Source organism: Anolis carolinensis, unplaced genomic scaffold (genome assembly GCF_035594765.1).
Source record: "Anolis carolinensis isolate JA03-04 unplaced genomic scaffold, rAnoCar3.1.pri scaffold_14, whole genome shotgun sequence".
Taxonomy (NCBI): Eukaryota; Metazoa; Chordata; class Lepidosauria; order Squamata; family Dactyloidae; genus Anolis; species Anolis carolinensis.
This window is the reverse complement of record NW_026943825.1, coordinates 3,816,469-3,837,892: the sequence shown is the minus strand read 5'-3', so window position 1 is coordinate 3,837,892 and position 21,424 is coordinate 3,816,469. Positions and strand designations below refer to the sequence as shown.

The 21,424-nt window shown below is 41.1% G+C and overlaps 1 protein-coding gene across 4 annotated transcripts in view; it reads right to left on the bottom strand.

The window, feature by feature from the left end:
• The window catches only part of arhgef2 (Rho/Rac guanine nucleotide exchange factor 2), a 112,253-nt gene that overhangs the window by 6,524 nt on the left and 84,305 nt on the right, over positions 1-21,424 (bottom strand). For all 4 annotated transcript variants that reach the window (XM_062964761.1, XM_062964764.1, XM_062964763.1 and 1 more), the window contains 13 exons: positions 19,565-19,632; positions 16,973-17,036; positions 16,719-16,848; positions 14,969-15,078; positions 14,715-14,861; positions 13,610-13,860; positions 13,111-13,236; positions 12,715-12,832; positions 10,328-10,579; positions 10,152-10,228; positions 5,248-5,417; positions 1,821-1,888; positions 1,547-1,741 (listed from right to left, as the gene is read on the bottom strand). In XM_062964761.1, the coding sequence (XP_062820831.1) occupies positions 1,547-1,741; positions 1,821-1,888; positions 5,248-5,417; positions 10,152-10,228; positions 10,328-10,579; positions 12,715-12,832; positions 13,111-13,236; positions 13,610-13,860; positions 14,715-14,861; positions 14,969-15,078; positions 16,719-16,848; positions 16,973-17,036; positions 19,565-19,632 (1,776 nt within the window). The remainder of the gene's footprint in view (positions 1-1,546; positions 1,742-1,820; positions 1,889-5,247; positions 5,418-10,151; positions 10,229-10,327; positions 10,580-12,714; positions 12,833-13,110; positions 13,237-13,609; positions 13,861-14,714; positions 14,862-14,968; positions 15,079-16,718; positions 16,849-16,972; positions 17,037-19,564; positions 19,633-21,424) is intronic.

Below are 21,424 nucleotides of genomic sequence, written 5' to 3'. Positions count from 1 at the left end.
GCAGTTGGCAATCGTAATTTTGTCAATGTCTATTGTTTCCAAATGCCGGCTGAGATCTTTTGGCACGGCACCCAGTGTGCCCATCACCACCGGGACCACCTGTACTGGTTTCTGCCAGAGTCTTTGAAGTTCAATCTTGAGGTCCTGATAACGGCTGAGTTTTTCCTGTTGTTTTTCGTCAATGCGACTGTCACCTGGGATGGCGACATCAATGATCCAAACCTTTTTCTTCTCCACAACTGAGATGTCTGGTGTGTTGTGTTCCAGAACTTTGTCAGTCTGGATCCGGAAGTCCCACAGTATCTTTGCGTGCTCATTTTCCAATACTTTGGCAGGTTTGTGATCCCACCAGTTCTTTGCTGCTGGGAGGTGGTCCTTGAGGCATAAGTTCCAATGAATCATTTGGGCCACAGAGTTGTGCCTCTGTTTGTAGTCTGTCTGTGCGATTTTCTTACAGCACCTGAGGATAGGATCCATGGTTTCGTCGGTTTCCTTGCACAGTCTGCATTTTGGGTCATCAGCTGATTTTTCGATCTTGGCCTGAATGGCCTTTGTCCTGATGTCTTGCTCCTGGGCTGCAAGGATCAGGCCTTCTGTCTCCTTCTTCAGGGTCCCATTTGTGAGCCAGAGCCAGGTCTTCTCCTCATCAGCTTTTCCTTCAATTTTGTCAAGGAACTTTCCATGCAATGTTTTGTGGTGCCAGCTGTCAGCTCTAGTTTGTAGTGCGGTTTTCTTGTACGGGTGTTTTGTCTGCTGTGCTTTGAGGAGTTTCTGATTTTTGACTTCAATCAAAGCAGGTTCTTCACTTTGCTTTACATATTCTGCCAGGGCATGTTCTTCTTCTTTGACTGCTTGTTTGACTTGTAAGCTCTAGTTTGTAGTGCGGTTTTCTTGTACTGGTTTTTTGTCTGCTGTGCTTTGAGGAGTTTCTGATTTTTGACTTCAATCCAAGCAGGTTCTTCACTTTGCTTTACATATTCTGCCAGGGCATGTTCTTCTTCTTTGACTGCTTGTTTGACTTGTAAGCTCTAGTTTGTAGTGCGGTTTTCTTGTACTGGTTTTTTGTCTGCTGTGCTTTGAGGAGTTTCTGATTTTTGACTTCAATCCAAGCAGGTTCTTCACTTTGCTTTCCATATTCTGCCAGGGCATGTTCTTCTTCTTTGACTGCTTGTTTTATTTGTAAGAGTCCTCTGCCCCCTGATCTTCTAGGCAGATATAGCCGGTCAACATCACTGCGAGGGTGCAGTGAGTGATGAATGGTCATGAATTTTCTTGTTTTTCTGATCTTCTAGGCAGATATAGCCTATATATCATTGGAGCACTTAAGCCCTCCCCCCACCACATCAAGGTGGCACCTGCGCGGGGATAATAATAATAATAATAATAATTATTATTATTATTATTATTATTATTATTATTATTATTATTATACATGTGTTTATATTCTTCCCAAGGCGGCCTTCACTATAATAAGGCAAAAGATGGCATTGTTGTGGTGAACGGATTTGGATTCCGCCATAAAGCCATAGAGTGTTTGTCCTCCTACCTTCCTTGACCGCCTCCTGGATGAGCTTCTCGGCGTGCGGCGCATCCGACGATTCCGTGCGGAAAAGCGAGCGAGGGTTCGCGCCCGTCGGGGGTCCGTCCTCGGTGCCGCTCTGGAGAGCCACCAGCTCAGCAAAGAAGCCCACCTTCTGCTCCAGGAGTTCTGCAATTTCCCGGTCATGCTGTTGGATCTTATCTGGGAGAAGACAGAGAATGGTAGCATCCCGGGATCTGAAATTTTACAAAGTCTTCTCACCAAACGGCAATCCACTTACCTTTCAGTTTCCGCAGGGAAGCTTCATTTTCTGTCTCGATGAGGGGGAAATCCACTCGGTCGGGGCATCTGGAAGAAGCGGGCAAAAGAAATCGATTTGAGCTTCCAGCTTGTCCATCCAAACCCGCCTCCTTCTCAGTTTGAGAGTTGCAACACCCATCATCCCCATACACATGGGCTTTGGGCTGGAAAGGATGAACACTCCAGTCCGGCGAGGGGAGTGGAAGTAACATTATGGGTAAAATCCTTGTAGGTATCACAGAGGCTATTCCATTTTCTTATGTTTAAGGTGTCTTGCAATACCAGTTTCAGTCACTAGATGGCAGTGGCGCATAGGCTTATCGTCCAACCTCTGAGGATGCCTGCCATAGATGTGGGTGAAACGTCAGGAGAGAATGCTTCTGGAACACGGCCAGACAGCCCGGAAAACTCACAGCCATGAAAGCCTTGAAAGCTTCTGGAACACAGCCAGACAGCCCGGAAAACTCACAGCCATGAAAGCCTTCGACAACATGCCGTTACATTTTCTTACGTTCAAGGCATCTTGCAATACTGCTTTCAGTCACTAGGTGGGAGTGTTGCATAGGCTTATCGTCCAACCTCTGAGGATGCCTGCCATAGATGTGGGTGAAACGTCAGGAGAGAATGCTTCTGGAACATGGCCAGACAGCCCGGAAAACTCACAGCCATGAAAGCCTCCGACAACATGCCGTTACATTTTCTTACGTTCAAGGCATCTTGCAATAATGCTTTCAGTCACTAGGTGGGAGTGTTGCATAGGCTTATCGTCCAACCTCTGAGGATGCCTGCCATAGATGTGGGTGAAACGTCAGGAGAGAATGCTTCTGGAACATGGCCAGACAGCCCGGAAAACTCACAGCCATGAAAGCCTTGAAAGCTTCTGGAACACAGCCAGACAGCCCAGAAAACTCACAGCCATGAAAGCCTCCGACAACATGCCGTTACATTTTCTTACGTTCAAGGCATCTTGCAATAATGCTTTCAGTCACTAGGTGAGAGTGTTGCATAGGCTTATCGTCCAACCTCTGAGGATGCCTGCCATAGATGTGGGTGAAACGTCAGGAGAGAATGCTTCTGGAACATGGCCAGACAGCCCAGAAAACTCACAGCCATGAAAGCCTTCGACAACATGCCGTTACATTTTCTTATGTTTAAGGTGTCTTGCAATACCAGTTTCAGTCACTAGATGGCAGTGGCGCATAGGCTTATCGTCCAACCTCTGAGGATGCCTGCCATAGATGTGGGTGAAACGTCAGGAGAGAATGCTTCTGGAACATGGCCAGACAGCCCGGAAAACTCACAGCCATGAAAGCCTCCGACAACATGCCGTTACATTTTCTTACGTTCAAGGCATCTTGCAATAATGCTTTCAGTCACTAGGTGGGAGTGTTGCATAGGCTTATCGTCCAACCTCTGAGGATGCCTGCCATAGATGTGGGTGAAACGTCAGGAGAGAATGCTTCTGGAACATGGCCAGACAGCCCGGAAAACTCACAGCCATGAAAGCCTTGAAAGCTTCTGGAACACAGCCAGACAGCCCAGAAAACTCACAGCCATGAAAGCCTCCGACAACATGCCGTTACATTTTCTTACGTTCAAGGCATCTTGCAATAATGCTTTCAGTCACTAGGTGAGAGTGTTGCATAGGCTTATCGTCCAACCTCTGAGGATGCCTGCCATAGATGTGGGTGAAACGTCAGGAGAGAATGCTTCTGGAACATGGCCAGACAGCCCAGAAAACTCACAGCCATGAAAGCCTTCGACAACATGCCGTTACATTTTCTTATGTTTAAGGTGTCTTGCAATACCAGTTTCAGTCACTAGATGGCAGTGGCGCATAGGCTTATCGTCCAACCTCTGAGGATGCCTGCCATAGATGTGGGTGAAACGTCAGGAGAGAATGCTTCTGGAACATGGCCAGACAGCCCGGAAAACTCACAGCCATGAAAGCCTTCGACAACATGCCGTTACATTTTCTTACGTTCAAGGCATCTTGCAATAATGCTTTCAGTCACTAGGTGGGAGTGTTGCATAGGCTTATCGTCCAACCTCTGAGGATGCCTGCCATAGATGTGGGTGAAACGTCAGGAGAGAATGCTTCTGGAACACGGCCAGACAGCCCGGAAAACTCACAGCCATGAAAGCCTTGAAAGCTTCTGGAACACAGCCAGACAGCCCAGAAAACTCACAGCCATGAAAGCCTCCGACAACATGCCGTTACATTTTCTTATGTTCAAGGCGTCTTGCAATACCAGTTTCAGTCACTAGATGGCAGTGGCGCATAGGCTTATCGTCCAACCTCTGAGGATGCCTGCCATAGATGTGGGTGAAACGTCAGGAGAGAATGCTTCTGGAACACGGCCAGACAGCCCAGAAAACTCACAGCTATGAAAGCCTTCGACAACATGCCGTTACATTTTCTTACGTTCAAGGCATCTTGCAATAATGCTTTCAGTCACTAGGTGGGAGTGTTGCATAGGCTTATCGTCCAACCTCTGAGGATGCCTGCCATAGATGTGGGTGAAACGTCAGGAGAGAATGCTTCTGGAACACGGCCAGACAGCCCAGAAAACTCACAGCCATGAAAGCCTCCGACAACATGCCGTTACATTTTCTTACGTTCAAGGCATCTTGCAATACTGCTTTCAATCACTAGGTGGCAGTGCTGCATAGGCTTATCGTCCAACCTCTGAGGATGCCTGCCATAGATGTGGGTGAAACGTCAGGAGAGAATGCTTCTGGAACACGGCCAGACAGCCCAGAAAACTCACAGCCATGAAAGCCTCCGACAACATGCCGTTACATTTTCTTATGTTTAAGGTGTCTTGCAATACCAGTTTCAGTCACTAGATGGCAGTGGCGCATAGGCATATCGTCCAACCTCTGAGGATGCCTGCCATAGATGTGGGTGAAACGTCAGGAGAGAATGCTTCTGGAACATGGCCAGACAGCCCGGAAAACTCACAGCCATGAAAGCCTTGAAAGCTTCTGGAACACAGCCAGACAGCCCGGAAAACTCACAGCCATGAAAGCCTTCGACAACATGCCGTTACATTTTCTTACGTTCAAGGCATCTTGCAATACTGCTTTCAATCACTAGGTGGCAGTGCTGCATAGGCTTATCGTCCAATTGGGAGGTTTGTTGTGCGTTTTCCGGGCTGTATGGCCATGTTCCGGAAGCATTCTCTCCTGACGTTTCACCCACATCTGTGGCAGGCATCCTCAGCAGTTGTGATGGACTTTCGCCATCCAGTTTCAGAGAACGGTTCCTTCTCTTTTTGTACTTGGAACCCATTTGGACTACAGAACCCCTTTTGCACCCAATGGCCATGCTGACGACGGTACGGTCGACCAGGAAGCCACTATTTCCAATCTCTGGACCCAACTCAAGATCGACGACAACTCACAGCTTGACGGCCTGCTGGATTTGCCTCATCCAAGTGTTGCGGTCATCGCGGGAGGCCGTGTGGACCTCGTACATCTCCGGAGGGGTGTTGCTGATGAGGAACATGCCCTTCTCTTGGTTGGCAATGTCTCGGACAATCAGGTTTTGGATGGAGATGACCGCTGGCTTGTCCTGGAAAGGAGGAGAACGTCAATATCAGGTCAGCTTATACTCGAGTATATAGTGGAGTCTCACTTATCCAACATAAACGGGCCGGCAGAACGTTGGATAAGCGAATATGTTGGATAATAAGGAGAGTCTTGGATAAGTGAGACTCTACTGTATTCCATTTATTTTAAACTATTTTTATTATTATTATTAATGCATTTATTATTTCATTCTGATATTATGATTGTTAATACATTTATTAATTTACTCTATTATTACATCTATTATTTTACTGTATTTATTATTATTATTTATAATAATAATAATTATTATTAAAATCTATTATTTTACTATTATTTTACTATTATTATTTACTATTATTATTATTATTATTAAAATCTATTATTTTACTATATTATTATTATTATTACATTTATTATTTTACAGAAAAGGTAGTTCAATACACAGTAATGTTATGTAGTAATGTATTTACGAATTTAACACCAAAATATCACGATGTATTGAAAACATTGACTACAAAAATGCGTTGGATAATCCAGAACGTTGGATAAGTGAGTCTTGGATAAGTGAGACTCTACTGTATTCCATGTATTTTAATCTATTTTATTATTATTAATACATTTATTATTTCATTCTGATATTATTATTGTAATTGCATTTATTATTTTACTCTATTATTGTTAATACATTTATTAATTTACTCTATTATTGCATCTATTATTTTACTGTATTTATTATTATTATTATTACATTTATTATTTTACAGAAAAGGTAGTTCAATACACAGTAATGTTATGTAGTAATGTATTTACGAATTTAACACCAAAATATCACGATGTATTGAAAACATTGACTACAAAAATGCGTTGGATAATCCAGAACGTTGGATAAGTGAGACTCTACTGTATTCCATGTATTTTAATCTATTTTTATTATTATTAATACATTTATTATTTCATTCTGATATTATTATTGTAATTGCATTTATTATTTTACTCTATTATTGTTAATACATTTATTAATTTACTCTATTATTACATCTATTATTTTACTGTATTATTATTATTATTACATTTATTATTTTACAGAAAAGGTAGTTCAATACACAGTAATGTTATGTAGTAATGTATTTACGAATTTAACACCAAAATATCACGATGTATTGAAAACATTGACTACAAAAATGCGTTGGATAATCCAGAACGTTGGATAAGTGAGTCTTGGATAAGTGAGACTCTACTGTATTCCATGTATTTTAATCTATTTTTATTATTATTAATACATTTATTATTTCATTCTGATATTATTATTGTAATTGCATTTATTATTTTACTCTATTATTGTTAATACATTTATTAATTTACTCTATTATTACATCTATTATTTTACTGTATTTATTATTATTATTATTACATTTATTATTTTACAGAAAAGGTAGTTCAATACACAGTAATGTTATGTAGTAATGTATTTACGAATTTAACACCAAAATATCACGATGTATTGAAAACATTGACTACAAAAATGCGTTGGATAATCCAGAACGTTGGATAAGTGAGACTCTACTGTATTCCATGTATTTTAATCTATTTTTATTATTATTAATACATTTATTATTTCATTCTGATATTATTATTGTAATTGCATTTATTATTTTACTCTATTATTGTTAATACATTTATTAATTTACTCTATTATTACATCTATTATTTCACTGTATTTATTATTATTATTATTACATTTATTATTTTACAGAAAAGGTAGTTCAATACACAGTAATGTTATGTAGTAATGTATTTACGAATTTAACACCAAAATATCACGATGTATTGAAAACATTGACTACAAAAATGCGTTGGATAATCCAGAACGTTGGATAAGTGAGACTCTACTGTATTCCATTTATTTTAAACTATTTTTATTATTATTATTAATGCATTTATTATTTCATTCTGATATTATTATTGTAATTGCATTTCTTATTTTACTCTATTATTGTTAATACATTTATTAATTTACTCTATTATTACATCTATTATTTTACTATATTATTATTATTACATTTATTATTTTACTCTATTATTGTTAATACATTTATTAATTTACTCTATTATTACATTTATTATTTATTACTTATCCAACATAAACGGGCCGGCAGAATGTTGTATAAGCAAATATGTTGGATAATAAGGAGGCATTAAGGAAAAGCCTATTAAACATCAAATTAGGTTATGATTTTACAAATTAAGCACCAAAACTTCATGTTATACAACAAATTTGACAGAAAAAGTACTTCAATACATGGTAATGCTATGTAGTAATTACTGTATTTATGGATTTAGCACCAAAATATCATGATGTATTGAAAACATTGTCTACAAAAATGTGTTGGATAATCCAGAATGTTGGATAAGCGAGTGTTGGATAAGTGAGACTCTACTGTACATTTATTAATTTACTCTATTATTACATCTATTATTTTACTATATTATTATTATTATTACATTTATTATTTTACTCTATTATTGTTAATACATTTATTAATTTACTCTCTTATTACATTTATTATTTTACTGTATTTATTATTATTATTGTTACATTTATTATTTTACTCTGTTGTTGTTGTTGTTTAAAGCTACAGACAATGCGGTCACTGTTGCCCGCTTTTGGTCTAAAACTATTTAGCTGCTTGTGATTTCCTTTATTTCGTCACATTTTAAATTTATTTATTATGCAATGCTTTTGACACGAAATAAATAAAAATAAATAAAATAAATATTACTAGGATACATAAGCACATTGACATTGAAGAAGTTGAGAATAATGATTTAATCGGAGTTCGACAGTGTTATCTGAAATTGCAGTTTTATGTAAATATTTAAAAATATAATTTTATTATTATCTATTTCTATTTCTGAGATTTACTGCTCTCGGCTTATACTTGAGTTATACTAGTTTTTTTGTGGTAAAATTAGGTGCCTCGGCTTATACTCGAGTATATATATAAAAATGTATAAATATATAAAAATGTAATGTGTGTTTTACTATATAGTAAAAAACAAAACCACTGAAACAAATCACACCAAATTTGCCCACCAAAGACATTAGGTTTTTAAAAATGTCCAAATTAGAGGATGAGGAAAAGCTGTTTTTTCCCCTTGCTGCCAGTTAGAAGGGTAGGCCCCGCCCACTTCGCCTCCTAGCAACCCACTCAGCCATCGAATGGCACCCAGGGCCAATTTAAAAAGTCCAAATCAGAGAACAACGAAAAACTGTTTTTCCCCCTTGCTGCTAGTTAGAAGGGTAGGTCTCGCTCACTTCGTCTCCTAGCAACCCACTCAGCCATCGAATGGCACCCAGGGCCTCTTTAAAAAGTCCAAATCAGAGGACAACGAAAAGCTGTTTTTCCCCCTTGCTGCCAGTTAGAAGGGTAGGCCCCGCCCACTTCGTCTCCTAGCAACCCACTCAGCCATCGAATGGCACCCAGGGCCAATTTAAAAAGTCCAAATTAGAGGACGAGGAAAAGCTGTTTTTTCCCCTTGCTGCCAGTTAGAAGGTTAGGCCCCGCCCACTTCGTCTCCTAGCAACCCACTCAGCCATCGAATGGCACCCAGGGCCAATTTAAAAAGTCCAAATTAGAGGACGAGGAAAAGCTGTTTTTTCCCCTTGCTGCCAGTTAGAAGGTTAGGCCCCGCCCACTTCGTCTCCTAGCAACCCACTCAGCCATCGAATGGCACCCAGGGCCAATTTAAAAAGTCCAAATTAGAGGACGAGGAAAAGCTGTTTTTTCCCCTTGCTGCCAGTTAGAAGGTTAGGCCCCGCCCACTTCGTCTCCTAGCAACCCACTCAGCCATCGAATGGCACCCAGGGCCTCTTTAAAAAGTCCAAATTAGAGGACAACTAAAAGCTGTTTTTCCCCCTTGCTGCCAGTTAGAAGGGTAGGCCCCGCCCACTTCGTCTCCTAGCAACCCACTCAGCCATCGAATGGCACCCAGGGCCTCTTTGAAAAGTCCAAATTAGAGGACAACGAAAAGCTGTTTTTTCCCCTTGCTGCCAGTTAGAAGGGTAGGCTCCACCCACTTCGTCTCCTAGCAACCCACTCGGCCATCGAATGGCGCCCAGGGCCAATTTAAAAAGTCCAAATTAGAGGACAACGAAAAGCTGTTTTTTCCCCTTGCTGCCAGTTAGAAGGGTAGGCCCTGCCCACTTTGTCTCCTAGCAACCTACTCGGCCATCGAATGGCACCCAGGGCCTCTTTAAAAAGTCCAAATTAGAGGACGAGGAAAAGCTGTTTTTTCCCCTTGGTGCCAGTTAGAAGGGTAGGCCCCACCCACTTCGTCTCCTAGCAACCCACTCAGCCATAGAATGGCACCCAGGGCCTCTTCATTTCCTAGCAACCCACTCAGCCATAGAATGGCACCCAGGGCCTCTTTGAAAAGTCCAAATTAGAGGACAACGAAAAGCTGTTTTTTCCCCTTGCTGCCAGTTAGAAGGGTAGGCCCCACCCACTTCGTCTCCTAGCAACCCACTCAGCCATAGAATGGCACCCAGGGCCTCTTCATTTCCTAGCAACCCACTCAGCCATAGAATGGCACCCAGGGCCTCTTTGAAAAGTCCAAATTAGAGGACAACGAAAAGCTGTTTTTTCCCCTTGCTGCCAGTTAGAAGGGTAGGCCCCGCCAGCAACCCACTTGGCCATCGAATGGCGCCCAGGGCCTCTTCACTCAGGCCACTCACCAAGGTTGGGAAAGTGTACTTTTGGTCCTTCTCCTGGAGGAAGATGAGCACATCCGTCATCAAGACCACCAGGACATCTGCAAAAGATCGGGCGAGACGGAGAGATGATGGTTGGAGAAATGATCCACTGGTTTTTGGGGCGAAATGCTCCATCTCCCCGTGGGAGCCCAACCCACCTTTGAAGCGCCCGGTGGCCGTCTTCCAGAGCATGCAGCCGTCGCGGACCAGCTTGCGCCGCAGCATCTCGTCCTTGCCGAAGAAGCCCCGTTCCCAGGGCAGGGAGGCCTTGGTGCGCCCGTCCACCCGGCCATAGATCTCCTGCAGCCGCGAGCTCTTCTCACAGTCGTGGACCTCTTGGTCGATGTCCTTGATCAGGTCTTTCACCAGCGTCAGCGCCGAGCTCAGGTCGTGCTGGTCGGCTTCGTTCCCTGGGAAGAAAGGAAAGCACGTCGAGAGCTTCGTTTCCCTACATCCTCTCTAACCATTTTCTAGGACCTAAAGCGAACGCCTACACAATAGTGTTGTGCTTTTGTATGGAACTGCTGTTCGTTTCATTCGTGTCGTCTCGTTTTTGTATTTGTTCCCACTTAAAAAAAAAAAAAAATGACGAACAGAATTTTCGTCTGGCTTACGAAAAAACGAAAATTTTCAGACTATTGGTGGCAATGGGAAGGCTTCCGAGGCTCACCCCCCCCCCCCCCCACACACACACACACACACTCGGTTTATTGGGCAAGAGGGGTGAAAATCGCCACACACGGAGAGCATTTCGACCCCTTTTAGCCCACCAACTTTAAAAAACCTTTGGGTCATCCCAGAGTACAATTGTTATTAATAGTATTATTATTATTATTATTATTATTATTATTATTATTAACACCCATTGGCACACATCAGATGTCATGGGGAAGCACTCCCCTCTCAGACTCAACTTAAGGTCCCAGGACAGCTATTATTAATATTAATATTATTATTAACACCCATTGGTACACATTATTATTTATATTATTATTATTATTAACACCCATTAGTACACATCAGATGTCATGGGGAAGCACTCCTCTCCCAGATGCAGCTTAGGGACCCAGGATGGCTATTGTTATTAATATTCATATTATTATTATTAACACCCATTGGCACACATCAGATGTCATGGGGAAGCACTCCCCTCTCAGACTCAACTTAAGGTCCCAGGATAGCTATTATTAATATTAATATTATTATTAACACCCATTGGTACACATTATTATTATTATTATTATTATTATTATTATTATTATTATTAACACCCATTGGCACACATCAGATGTCATGGGGAAGCACTCCCCTCTCAGACTCAACTTAAGGTCCCAGGATAGCTATTATTAATATTAATATTATTATTAACATCCATTGGTACACATTATTATTTATATTATTATTATTATTATTATTATTATTATTATTATTATTATTATTATTAACACCCATTAGTACACATCAGATGTCATGGGGAAGCACTCCTCTCCCAGACGCAGCTTAGGGTCCCAGGATAGCTATTGTTATTTATATTATTATTATTATTAACACCCATTAGTACACATCAGATGTCATGGGGAAGCACTCCTCTCCCAGACGCAGCTTAGGGACCCAGGATGGCTATTGTTATTAATATTCATATTATTATTATTAACACCCATTGGCACACATCAGATGTCATGGGGAAGCACTCCCCTCTCAGACTCAACTTAAGGTCCCAGGATAGCTATTATTAATATTAATATTATTATTAACACCCATTGGTACACATTATTATTTATATTATTATTATTATTATTATTATTATTATTATTATTATTATTATTATTATTATTAACACCCATTAGTACACATCAGATGTCATGGGGAAGCACTCCTCTCCCAGATGCAGCTTAGGGACCCAGGATGGCTATTGTTATTAATATTCATATTATTATTATTAACACCCATTGGCACACATCAGATGTCATGGAGAAGCACTCCTCTCTCAGACTCAACTTAAGGTCCCAGAATAGCTATTATGAATATTAATATTATTATTAAGACCTATTAGTACACATCAGATGTAATGAGGAAGCACTCCCCTCGCAGACTCAGCTTAGGGTCCCAGGATAGTTATCATTATTTATATTAATATTATTATTAAGATCCATTAGTACACATCAGATGTAATGAGGAAGCACTCCCCTCTCAGACTCAGCTTAGGGTCCCAGGATAGTTATCGTTATTTATATTAATATTATTACACATCAACTGTCATGGGAAAGCACTGCAACCCTCTGTCAGTATCTGCTTATCGTTACAGGGCCGAAACGAAAGGAAAACATAAGCAAGCACCATAACTGTGTGGCTTTCGTTTTCGTGTCTCCTCTCGTTTCCTACAAAAATGTCTTTTGTGTAGACGGACGGTCGAAGCAAAACGACAGCACAAAAGAAACGAAGGGAAAATTTTCGTGCACATCTCTAATACATAGTCCTTGCTCAGGAAACTCATTCCTCCTCCCCTGCTCTATGTCCGCCTCAATCTCCTATCATCCACAGGTACCTTTGGAGTTCTGCAGGATCCGGTCAACAAGCCCCGGGTATTTGGTGATGCGTTGCGTGACCAGGAGGATGCATTCCTGCATGCCGTGACGCCGCAGCACCGAAAGCCGTGTCAGCCTCTGGGGAAGCGATGAGAACAAGATCTATCAAGCCATGGATTTGGTGCATATTAGACATGTCCAAAAAATCGTTTTGAATCGTATATCGGAATTATTTCGGATTGTTCTCGCTTTTTGATACACATTCCGAGACATTATCTCACAGGGCAACCAGCAATGTAATTCGAACCATTGTTGGCCCATTCTCTAATTGTCTCTTAATGTTTCGTTAATTTTTTAACATGCGTAGTGCATATTGTTCAATTCACTTCTGATACTGTAAATAAAGGAAGAAATACCCGGATAAACTGCTGGAACCGCTTGTCTCGGGCGAGGAGCTCTTTGTAAACTTTGACAGCTTTGGTGTGTCGGCTGCAGAACTCGGAGTAGGCTTTCTTCATCTGCTCAGCATTGGAGCCAGAAAACTGGGAAAGGCAAGGGTGAAATCATAAGGTACCGTATATACTCGAGTATAAGCCGACCCGAATATAAGCCGAGGCACTTAATTTTACCACCAAAAAAAAAATGGGAAAACATTGACTCCAGTATAAGCTGAGAGTGGTAAATTTCAGAAATAAAAATAGATACCAATTAAATTGCATTAATTGAGGCATCAGTAGGTTAAATCTTTTTGAATGTTTACATAATGCTGCCATTTAAGATAAGATTACGGTATTATATACGGCATTTCTTCCTCAGGAGAAAAAAGAGAAGAAGGGAGGGTTGGACCCAGGCCTGGAGATGGAAGGAGGAAACTCTGACCATCTATGACAATGACAACTATGGTGGACCACCTACCTGCTGGACCAGGATGTCTCCCAACCGGTTGATGACGAAGTTCTTGTTGCTGTCCGTGGCCAACGATTCTTTGCGACGCTCCAGAAGCTGGATGAGGAACCGGTCGTGGATCTCGTTGAGCTCGTCCAGGCTGGGGAACATGCTCTGCACCAAGGCCACGTCCATCTGGAGATCCTCCAGCATCCCCTTACGGAAGAGATTGGTCATGATCTTCAGGGTCTGGACGTGGTGCAGCTCCGTCTGGATCAACTCTGGTGGAAACAGCGGAGAGAGAGGCCAATAATGGGGAGACATATAAGTATCTGAGACAGTTGAGGAGGACCTCAACTCTGAGACATATAACTATCTGAGACAGTTCAGGAGGACCTCAACGCTGAGACATGTAAGTATCTGAGACAGTTGAGGAGGACCTCATCTCTGAGACATATACGTATCTGAGACAGTTGAGGAGGACCTCATCTCTGAAACATATAAGTATCTGAAACAGTTGAGGAGGACCTCAACGCTGAGACAAATAAGTATCTGAGTTGAGGAGGACCTCAACTCTAAGACATATAAGTATCTGAGACAGTTGAGGAGGACCTAATCTCTGAGGCATATAAGTATCTGAGACATATGTCAACACTGAGACATATAAGTATCTGAGTTGAGGAGGACCTAATCTCTGAGACATATAAGTATCTGAGACAGTTGAGGAGGACCTAATCTCTGAGACATATAAGTATCTGAGACAGTTGAGGCGGACCTCAACTCTAAGACATATAAGTATCTGAGACAGTTGAGGAGGACCTCAACTCTGAGACATATAAATATCTGAGATAGTTAAGGAGGACCTCAACTCTGAGACATATAAGTATCTGAAACAGTTGAGGAGGACCTAATCTCTGAGACATATAAGTATCTGAGCAGTTGAGGAGGACCTCAATGCTGAGACATATAAGTATCTGAAACAGTTGAGAAGGACCTAATCTCTGAGACATATAAGTATCTGAGCAGTTGAGGAGGACCTCAACGCTGAGACATATAAGTATCTGAGACAGTTGAGGAGGACCTCAACTCTGAGGTGTATATAAGTATCTCCTTTTTGGATTTTTTGGATGCCCACCATAAATGACATCTTGGCGCTTCATCACTTCCTTCTTGTGCTGCTGCAGGAAGTTATTGTCAACGGCCAAACTCCAGGAATCGGCTTCGAAATCCTTCTCGTCCATCTCGAAGTCACTCATCAGTTGGTTGTAGATGACCTCAGCTCCTGGAGGGTTAAAAATAGAAAGATATAGATTTAAGGACAGCCAGCCCTCCATTTCTATGGTATGCATCCTCCGTACTGTTATGTACAAGTGAAGGTTGTTAGCTCACCTTCATCGATGAGCGACTCGACAGAGAGGGTCCGATTGCGCATATTGAGGGAATCTGTGGACTGGGACAGGATCCTTCGGAGGCCCAGCGGAGATTCATCATTGAAGTTCCTACAAAAGAGGAAGGAAAGTCATTAATATCCATCAGCTGATCATCCATCGCAGCCTTTAGCAACCAAGTATATTACAAATGTATTGGTTACTAATCCCATCATTATTCAGCATGGCCAATTCTTGTGACTGCCCGACATGGACACTAGGCATGTCCGATCGATGGAAAAAATGTTTCAATTCTCGTTTCTAAAGTAGGGGGTGCCGGCGCTTCGATATAGAAAGTATTTCCGAATTTTTCACCCAAAAATTTCGGATATTTCCGAAAATTCGTAATGATTCTAAATGTTTCTAAAATGGCAGACGTGCATGCGCAGTTGCCAAAAAAAAAAAAAAGGAAACTGGGGGGGACTTTTACAGGGCTCTCCTGCCCTCATTTCTTGAGCTATCCTCATCAAATTTGGTACAGTGGGAGATCACATTCAACACTCTTTGCTCAACAAATTGCAGAACATTTCCTGTCTTCTATGATTTTTGGCGAATTTTCATAACTTTTTATAATACACTATTTTTCAATATTTGAAGAAACCTGTTCCTGGTTTGAAAGTCTTATTTCCTGTTCAATTGGGTTCTTATCACTGTGAAAGTCCCTCTTCTACTTGTGTAGAATTTAACGAAACATTAAGACACATTTAGAGAATGGGCCAACAATGGTTCAAATTACATTGCTGGTTGCGCCCAGGGACAACGTCAAAAAGCGAGAACAATCCGAAATAATTACGATATAAGAATCAAAACGATTTTTTGGACAACCCTAATGGACACTGCATCATAACAAGGAGAATGAATACAGTGTGAACTCTGTATCCACATGGAAAACGTTCCAGGATTTCGTTTCCATTTCTAATTTTCCGTAGAGCTTTAGATCATCCATGTATGGCAAGTGGGAAATTTTAGGTGAATTTCTTACCGTTTGGTAGCCCAGGTTTGCTTTCTGTTGAATTACTGACAATGGGATCATTGCAATGATTAACAACTGTTTTCGCTGCACATTTGAATAATTTAGTCCCCATATCCAAAATTAAATTAATATATTTCTCACGCACTGTTCCCTTCTCTATAATTAATCAGACGTCCATCCCCATCAAACGGTTAAGAAATGTTTCCATCTTGTCGTTTGCTCCAAAGTATGGTGGTATGGGAAATAAAGTACTGAGGAATTGGTGGTAGTTAAAGTAAAGGTATGGAGTCCAGGTAATCCAGTTAAAGCAGATAATATAAGATTATAAATGGGTTATATAGCTGTGTGGAAGGGTCTAGAGTCTACACTGCCATCTAATCCAGTTAAAATCTAATAATCTGTATTTTATAGGCAGTGTGGAAGAGGCCTAAGTGAGGCCTAACTCTGCCTGTCCCCTGGGTGAGTGGGTTGCTAGGAGACCAAGTGGGCGGAGCTTAGCCTTCTAACTGGCAGCAATTGGATAAAAACAATTCTTCCTCTCCCTCTAATTAGGACTTTATTTTTCTTTTCTTTTTGTTGTATCAACCTAGAGGAGTGGATGAGGGGTTGTGTTGTCAATTTTCGAGGTTGTGGGGTGTTTAGTTTTGTTGCTTTGGCGGTCGCCAGGATTCCATCACTCTTTTATATATATAGATTATTATATCCCCATTATGTTCTTTTCCTCATCTTTCAAACTCACCCCGCAATGTTTGTGGTGGAAACGCTTTTGGAGAGGGACAACGTGGGCCGGCCCCGGCGGGAGCCCAGCAGGGTCTGGCGGAAACTCTCCGACGGATAGATAGCCGAATTTGGGCGCTCCCGGTTGGATGCTGAGGATTCAAAAAAGCAAGAGACTGTCAAGCAATCTGCATCCAGACACGGCAACAGCTAGAATCCTGGCATTGAATAATATTTCCAGTTCCCATCATCCCAACGTTAACCAGCATTACTCACGTTTGCTCCGCAGGGAGACCGTCTGGAGGGCGGAATTGTTCTTGAGGAAGGCGGCCTTTTGCTGCTGCGGAGGGAAGAAGAGAATCATAGCACCATAGAGCTGGAAGGGACCCCAAAGGCCATCCAGTCCAACCACTTTTTGCCAGGCAGGAAGACGTAATCAGGGACGGCTCAACCGCGAGGCAAACTAGGCAGTTGCCTGTGGCGCCATCCTGTAGGGGGCGCTGTTGTTCTCTGACTGTTCTTTATTTAGGCATTTCCTTAATCCCTCCTTATTATCCAACATTTTCGCTTATCCAACGCTTTTATTTTTCAGTGACTGGTTTTGGGGGGGGGGCGCCAAAATTCTGTTCGCCTACACTTGAAAATTACCTTGGGCTGGCCCTGGATGTAATCAAAGCCCTCCCAAGAGATGGCCATCCAGCCCTGTTTAAAAACCTACAAAGAAATGTTATACGTGTGCTTCACAAAAATATGATGGACAAATCTGATACCCTGTTTCCCTGAAAATAAGACATCCCCAGAAAATAAGACCTAGTAGAGGTTTTGCTGAATTGCTAAATATAAGGCCTCCCCCAAAAGTAAGACCTAGCAAAGTTTTTGCTTAGAAGCATGCACGATAGATTTTTGTACATGGAAATAAAGGTAGTAACAAGAAATAATAATAATAATAATAATAATAATAATAATAATAATAATAATAATAACAACTTTATTCTTGTATCCAACCTCCATCTCCCAGAAGGGACTCAGGGTAGCTTACACAGGGACAATAATAATAATAATAATAATAATAATAATAATAATAATAATAATAATAATAATAATAATAATAACTTTATTTATACCCCGCCACCATCTCCCCAACGGGGACTCGGGGCGGCTAACATGGGGCCATGCCCAGAGCAGTACAAAATAATAAAGTAAAAACAACATATCATAACACAATTAAAACAATACAATAAAAATAATATACATTACATCAAGAAATCAAAGAACCAATAAAAACAAGGGCGGGCCGCATGAACACAGAGATAAAGCCCAACAAGAACATAAATTTACATAAGAACAGAAATTTAAAAACAGTATAGCAATAAAATTTAATATAGGAATTTTTGAAAGGATTCACAGTTTGGTTATGCTGTTTTGTGATGACAATTACTGTACAGTAGATAATAAATTTTCATTTTTTAAAAATTCAACCATAAATGTGAATTCTTCTTTGTGGAAAAATAAGACATCCCCTGAAAATAAGACCTAGCACATCTTTGGGAGCAAAATTTTATATAAGGCACTGTCTTATTTTCGGGGAAACAGGGTAAATGTGGATTTGATAGGTGTTGGTATGAATGAACTATATCAATGATGGGCAACCTTTTGCACTTGGTGTGTCAAAATTCACCAAAAAACCTAGCACGACTTGGGTGGTGTGTCACTTTGAAGAAAAAAAAACAATAATTTCGCAATATGTATAGTTTAAATAACAAAAATGTATAATCGTAATATTGAACTGTATTTAATAAATCAAAAAATATTTATTACCATTATTTCCATGTACAACAATCTATGGGACCTCTTGCAGTTTCCACGCTGATTTCTCTCTATTCTAGTTTCAATGTAGTCACGAATAATGAATAATATAATAATAATAATAATAATAATAATAATATAATGGTAATACTATGATAATATACTACAATAATAATAGAATGATATAATATATATATATATAAATGTAACGTGCATAATTCCCATAGAGTAAACAACAAAACCACTGGACCCAATCACACCAAATTTGGCCACAAAAGACATTAGTCATCCAATCAATCTGCATGTCTAGGCTAGGCGTGTCAGTGCTGACATGCATGCCATAGGTTGGCCATCACTGAACTATATGAAAGATGGACCGGGCTGTGAAGCAGCTGGTTAGTAGCCAGCTGCAATAAATCAATACTGAGAGGTCATGAGTTCGAAGCCAGCCAGGGCGGAGTGAGCTCCCGACCACTAGTAGTCCAGCTTGCTGTTGACCTATGCAGCCTGAAAGACAGTTGAATCTGTCAAGTAGGAAATTTAGGTACCACTTTTTGCGGGAGGCTAATTTAATTAATTTACGACACCATAAAACCTTCCAGCAGCGTGTGGAAGAATGAGGAAGTACTCCATCATAGACTCGGTGAAGCGGCAGCTCCTCCTGTGGCCGGAATCGAGCGTACCGTCAAGAAGCCAGAAGCTGGAAAATGTTAAATTGCCTCTGTGTCCGTCTATATATGTCTAATGCCATTGAATGTTTGCCTTGTATATGTGCCCTGAGTCCCCTTCGGGGTGATAAGGGTGGAATATAAATACTGTAAATATAAAAATATAAAATATAAAAATGAATGAGACCGAATTATTCTGAAGACACAATTCAAAAATATTAAGGCCTGCAATGACTAACTACACCCACTCCAACCTCATTCTGCTATGTAAGAATGTACAATGCAATTGATTTTATATCTCATTCTTTTTCAACTGGGGTATAGGTTGTTCTGCAACTGCGGCAGATATATCATTGTCTTGTTCCCAGCATTCCCAGCATCCACAGCAACTCACCTTCTGCTTGACTTTGGTACAGTTGGGGAGCGTGTCTTTGCAGCGGTTGTGAATGGTGACATTGCAAGCTGGAAAGGAAGAAGAGAGCGGAAGCGATGCCCGAGTGTCATTAAATGCATTCGGAAGGCTGGGCACCGTTTCAACAGGGCCGTTCAGCCAACAGCCGGGTCAGGCGAGGATTCAACAACGACAGGCTTGGAGTTTGCAATGCTCCAAGTGGTTATTTCTATATAACTTGGTATGAGCCACAGTTTTGGATATCCACAAGTAAAGGGTACTATATGTGAATTTTATACTTTGCTATAGGGACAGAAAAACAAGAAAACTCATTCACTGCACCTTCGCAGTGATGTTGACTGGCTATATCTGCCTAGAAGATCAGGGGGCAGAGACAAAGAATCAGTACAAGAAAACCACACTACAAACTAGAGCTTACAAGTCAAATAATCAGTCAAAGAAGAAGAACATGCCCTGGCAGAATATGTAAAGCAAAGTGAAGAACCGGCTTTGATTGAAGTCAAAAATCAGAAACTCCTCAAAGCACAGCAGACAAAAAACCAATACAAGAAAACCGCACTACAAACTAGAGCTTACAAGTCAAACAAGCAGTCAAAGAAGAAGAACATGCCCTGGCAGAATATGTAAAGCAAAGTGAAGAACCTTGCTTTGATTGAAGTCAAAAATCAGAAACTCCTCAAAGCACAGCAGACAAAAAACCAGTACAAGAAAACCGCACTACAAACTAGAGCTGACAGCTGGCACCACAAAACATTGCATGGAAAGTTCCTTGACAAAATTGAAGGAAAAGCTGATAAGGAGAAGACCTGGCTGTGGCTCACAAATGGGACCCTGAAGAAGGAGACAGAAGGCCTGATCCTTGCAGCCCAGGAGCAAGACATCAGGACAAAGGCCATTAATAATAATAATAATAATAATAATAATAATAATAATAATAATAATTACAAGGACTCTTACAAGTAAAACAAGCAGTCAAAGAAAAAGAACATGCCCTGGCAGAATATGTAAAGCAAAGTGAAGAACCTGCTTTGATTGAAGTCCAAAATCAGAAACTCCTCAAAGCACAGCAGATAAAGAGTCAGTACAAGAAAACCGCACTACAAACTAGAGCTGACAACTGGCAGAACAAAACATTGCATGGAAAGTTCCTTGACAAAATTGAAGGAAAAGCTGATAAGAAGAAGACCTGGGTCTGGCTCACGAATGGGACCCTGAAGAAGGAGACAGAAGGCCTGATCCTTGCAGCCCAGGAGCAAGACATCAGGACAAAGGCAATTAATAATAATAATAATAATAATAATAATAATAGAAGACCTGGCTCTGGCTCACGAATGGGACCCTGAAGAAGGAGACAGAAGGCCTGATCCTTGCAGCCCAGGAGCAAGACATCAGGACAAAGGCAATTCAGGCCAAGATGGAAAAATCAGCTGATGACCCAAAATGCAGACTGTGCAAGGAAACCGACGAAACCATGGATCATATCCTCAGGTGCTGTAAGAAAATTGCACAGACAGACTACAAACAGAGGCACAACTATGTGGCCCAAATGATTCATTGGAACTTATGCCTCAAGTCCCACCTCCCAGCAGCAAAGAACTGGTGGGATCACAAACCTGCAAAAGTATCGGTCTGCAAGTTGGGCAGCTCAGCGCTTTAACACGCTGCGCCACCGGAGGCCCCTATTGCCTGTGTAGGTTTGTATAATGCAGTTTAATGGATTTTAACAGCACAAATTTCGGGATTTCTGCCCAGTGCTGTGAATCGGTCACACAGAATTCCTTCCAGAAGATATCCTGCAAATTCCAAGTCCACCCACCGCTGAAAGGGAGAAAAACACCAACT